Source organism: Lotus japonicus, chromosome 4 (assembly GCF_012489685.1).
Source record: "Lotus japonicus ecotype B-129 chromosome 4, LjGifu_v1.2".
In the NCBI taxonomy this organism is placed as follows: domain Eukaryota; kingdom Viridiplantae; phylum Streptophyta; class Magnoliopsida; order Fabales; family Fabaceae; genus Lotus; species Lotus japonicus.
This window is the reverse complement of record NC_080044.1, coordinates 8,503,925-8,508,523: the sequence shown is the minus strand read 5'-3', so window position 1 is coordinate 8,508,523 and position 4,599 is coordinate 8,503,925. Positions and strand designations below refer to the sequence as shown.

General features: G+C 36.0%; 1 protein-coding gene across 1 annotated transcript; it reads right to left on the bottom strand.

The window, feature by feature from the left end:
- Positions 1 to 585: 585 nt before the first annotated feature.
- On the bottom strand, positions 586 to 3,900 carry LOC130716231 (protein MAINTENANCE OF MERISTEMS-like). Its single transcript, XM_057566436.1, has 6 exons — positions 3,497 to 3,900; positions 2,787 to 2,846; positions 1,982 to 2,089; positions 1,248 to 1,898; positions 1,030 to 1,161; positions 586 to 938 (listed from the first exon to the last, which is right to left on the bottom strand). The coding sequence occupies exons 3-6, from the start codon at positions 2,012 to 2,014 to the stop codon at positions 651 to 653; spliced, it is 1,104 nt and encodes a 367-aa protein (XP_057422419.1). The 5' UTR covers positions 2,015 to 2,089; positions 2,787 to 2,846; positions 3,497 to 3,900; the 3' UTR covers positions 586 to 650.
- Positions 3,901 to 4,599: the final 699 nt, after the last annotated feature.

The window sequence follows — 4,599 nt, the reverse complement described above, 5'->3', positions numbered from 1 at the left end:
CCGAATTGGTTAACCAAAATTTGAAACCGGTTCGGTTCGGTTCGAACCATACTATATCAGTTCGGTTCGGTTCTCTCAAACCAAAATTTTGGTTCAGGTTCTATTCGGTTCGGTTCAAGCAAAGAACCGAACCATGAACAGCCCTAGCCACCACAACCAACCTCCATCATCACCACTTTTCATCTCATTGGTTGGTAATGGTGGTAATAATTGTGGTGGCAGTGGCAGTGGGGTGACGATAGTGGCAACACATTTTCATTCTCACTGAAAATGAAAACATTTTTTTCCCTGCTTTTCAATAATATTTTTGAAAATATTTTTTAATAAATATTTGCTAAATAAATTTTATTACTATTCACCGAAAGTATAATAGAGTATTAAATAGTCATTAGAATTCATCAATTTACTATGTTATAAATAAATTTGAAATATGGTGGGGTGGGTAGCTCAGATGGTTGAACTAAGAGTAATTGCAGGTGAAGGATCAGGGTTCGAACCCTAATGAAGGATAATTTGTACTAATTTACTAACAACTAACATTTTCCTATAAAAAAAATTAAATTTGAAATGAAAATTATTTAAAATTGTAAATCCAAAAATAGTGATGAAATACTTGTGTAAATTATTTAAAATTGCACCAATATAATTATTCAGGGGAGGTTCTCTAGATAATTTTGGTGCAATTTAATCATAAGTATATTACATAATCCTTGTTCACGTAATATTTCTTTAATGAAGACTACATCCTTCTCCAGCCTTACAACTTGCTCCTTCAATTGTCTATTTTCCTCCTCAAGCACTTGATACCCACAATGACAACCCTCTACGACAAAAGACGGATTTGGGATTTCACAAAAACCATCTTTTGTCAATGCAAGGGCTTCCCTTAAAACATCGTAGTCACGATCTTCATTGCTAATAACCAGGTTTTCTTGTACCTAAGAGATATAGTACAACGATGAAGACTATAACATGAATAATAAACAATCACATCGTAACCACATGGAATGAACATTTAACAACACTTACATTATTGATGTCGAATGCACAAGTTATTAACCTCTTCTTTATCCCAAGGTGGACCTTACTCAGTACTCGTGGAAACTTAATGTGATGCATAGTATTTGTTGGCCTCATTTGTAGGTGTTCAACTGCCCACACCTAAACCAGAATTGACAACAGCATATCATGCAAATGCCAAATTAAAATACTAAAACATGTACATCACATATTATACATATATGTACCTGCAATACAGCTACACAACCTGAAACCCATAAGTCTTCACTATTCTTGGACTCATTGAAGTTTTTTGCAGCCCGATTCAAACTAAACACTAAATTGTCATGCACTGCCATACCCCAATTATACCGATGAAGGGAGTCCAACTCATCTAATAGTCTAAACATACTCATGTTCACAAAGTCAGATGTATTTGGAAAGTAGAAATCCGCAAACGCAAGAATGATGTATAACCTACAAAAATCATCCACACGTCCTTCGTTCATACAGAGTTCTAGGTTTTCATATATCACCTCCAAAGTGATGCGATCATCAACAAATAAAGCTCTAGTTTGAGACTCTGCTTCTTCATTACGCTCCACTGGTTCACCTGAGATGCACAACCCAAGCGCAAAGCATACATCTAGAGGAGTGAAATGTATAACCCTAGTTCCTACTCTAAATCCACCACCGTCTGGTGACCACCTGCTAATCAATTTTCTCAACAATATACCAGATATACTTATTTTTTCCTCTAGGTACAAGCACCATTTGAACGGCGTAGCCTCAATTCGTTGACTTATCAATTGGGTCAAACGCTTATCTGCTTTCGGGTCTCTCAACAGGTTATTGGCTCTTAATATGTAGCAGGTTCCACACTTATTCCTTAGGCGTACCTAAAATGACCAACATCAACAATTTAAAAAACACAACAACATTAGTGACATTAGATATCAAAACGTCCACCATGATTTCATACCTGATGCCCGCCTTTTGACTTGGAACGCTTCATGATAACAACACACTAAGGTCAAAGCTCTCACTTGCCCGCCTTGGGTTGGAAGGGAATACTAATTCAATGTGCAACCTATAAAATCATAAAATGATTATGTATAAAATACAAATACAATGTGTATTCACATAATGCTATAAAAAGTTTGGTCCTTTATCCTAACTCCAAATTATCACATTATAGTTATTACATATACTTGGGTAGTAATGTCCGACTTTGCGGGAAGTTGCTTTTAAGTAAGGGTATTTTTAATAGACTATGACCCTAGACTTGGATGAATATTTTGACACCATTCTTAAACTTTGACTAATTAACATTTACCACAAATTGGTATTTGAGTCAATTAAGTGGATAAGGTTAATCTGAATTGACTGTATATGGATGGATAGTTCATGTTTAAAACATGGGCATGTCTGTAAACATCTGGTCACCATTTCAGATATAAATCAATTATGAAAGTTGCACTATCTGGTTTCGAAATTAAAGACCAATTGAGGAAACAAGAGAATATTTTTTCTTCAGGAATATAAATTTAGGAAACAAAATTCTTATCGCTAAACTGCTAAAGTCTGAACAATGCTTTCATGTTCCCTTCCTAAGTGTTGCGCAAGTTTCATTCATGACAAGCACAAAAAATGATTTGTTCATCACATGTCCAGGTGTGTAGGTAATACATATATTTTCTTGTATGAGATCCTAAGTGCCAATTCTTCACAGGACAAATGCAAAAACAGGGCAAAAAACAAACTATTTAGAGAAGTTGTAACCTTACCTTTGCACAAAGGGCTTGCAATGGCACTGGAACCAGCGAGGAGCGTGGTCTGACAATTCGCTGGAAGGAAAAGAGGATTAGGTGCTTACAGAAATATCTTCTTGCTCTAAATCATATTGCACAAGTTAGATTCAAACAAATCTAAATCACATTTTGCCAATTTGTTAGTGTCTGTCAAGTAAATCTCATACAGCATACCCTATCCATAATGATTTACTCATAATCTATGATCTTCTCCTCTCACACAAACACAACTTAATTTCTTATTAACATCTTGAAATTTTTAACGTCTTACATTTTCTTTATGGAACTAAAAAGCTAAATATCCCATTAACTGTTAGAAATCCCTTTTAAGTCACACCACCATTATGTAACACTTCAGTTATGGTCTCTCTTCTATGAATCCAATGTTTTGGAATCTCTGAGAGCAAGGGGTTATTGGTTAACAAACTTTACATGCACAGCTTTGAAATTTTTAATGAAATGGTTTCATCTAAAATGAACAACGGGGTAATGTGTAGCTGCAATAGTTGTTCCAAGAAAAGAAAAATACAAATTGAAGCCTCAGCAATAATCCCTTCCTCTCAGAAATTCCAAATCATAACCAAATCAAAGAATTCAGATGATATAAAGATGAATTATATAGTCTATGTGAGGTTTTTCTTCTAAAGCAGAATCACAAAAAATATTTGCTTTTGTGGAAATCTTACCTCTGCACAGAAGAGTAGAGAAGAGGAGGTTGGAGCCCGTTGGCGGCGCAAGCAGCAGCAAGGTGGCGACGACGGAGTGGAGAACGGAACCGCGACAGACTTGCGCGTGGTCGTCCGTGACAGAGTGGAGGAGGAAAGCGAAGGGAATCGGGTAATGGAGGTGGTGGTGTGGGGGGTTTGGGGAGAGAGAACCCTAATTTTTTCCAATTTTGGTTTCCCCCTCTTTTCCCTCAGTTTCAAATAAGTTTCTTTTCTTTTCCAACAATTACACGGTGGCAAGCTGATCAGGCAGGTTGTGATGTGGCAGAGGTGGAAATGGAGAGGGACACTATTCAAGGTGTGTATATAACATTAATTTCCGTATTACAATACCATAATGCTACATCGTTAAATTTGCACTCTGCAGCGTTCACATTCACTCCTAGTGTGTGTAAGACTATGCTTTTGCGTGAAACACACTTGCTTTTATGTGTCACCTACTCATACCAAGAGTCTCCTGGTATTAATTACCCACGTTCATTCATTCCATATAAAAGAAAACCTTCCCTCTTCTTTTCAAACACCATTCTCATTCTCACCAAGGTAAGTTTCTTTCTTTCTTTCTTCTCTTTCACTTACTTTCGTTTTTGTTTTTCATTTTCAGTGTGTTAATGTTCCTGTTTGTCGTTTGTAAGTTCCATGATTGTAGTTCTGAATTTCGTTGCCATTCTCTCTTGGTTAGTTGTGGAGACTGATTGGACTAGGTAGAGTGATCTTTTGACAACAGATTGCAACCTTCGCTGCTTTCCCCTGTTTCTCAATCTAACTTCGTTATTTATTTATTTATTATTATTTTAGGCTTTTCAATTTTGCAGGTTGTTAGTTCTTTGATATAGTGTTGTTGTTAAGTTTGATTTTCATTTTGTTTAGAACAGATTAGATTAGATTAGATTAGACCATTTCGGTGGCTGTTTGAAAATATAATACTTATTTGGGTGTGTTGGGATATATGTTGGCATCAGTGCTAATACTTCGAGATAAAAAGTGAGGGAAACAACTCTTGAATCTTGATTGTGATGAATGTGTTTGCACATTAACTTAACTAGTATCCAAACAAAGACTAA

Excerpts from the sequence above, each read along its gene's own strand:
- LOC130716231 (XM_057566436.1), bottom strand. The coding sequence starts at position 2,014 with ATGAAGCGTTCCAAGTCAAAAGGCGGGCATCAG. Across the intron at positions 1,162-1,247 it reads GTTGTGTAGCTGTATTGCAG|GTGTGGGCAGTTGAACACCT; the intron begins GTACATATATGT and ends ATTCTGGTTTAG. Across the intron at positions 939-1,029 it reads GTGCATTCGACATCAATAAT|GTACAAGAAAACCTGGTTAT; the intron begins GTAAGTGTTGTT and ends TATATCTCTTAG.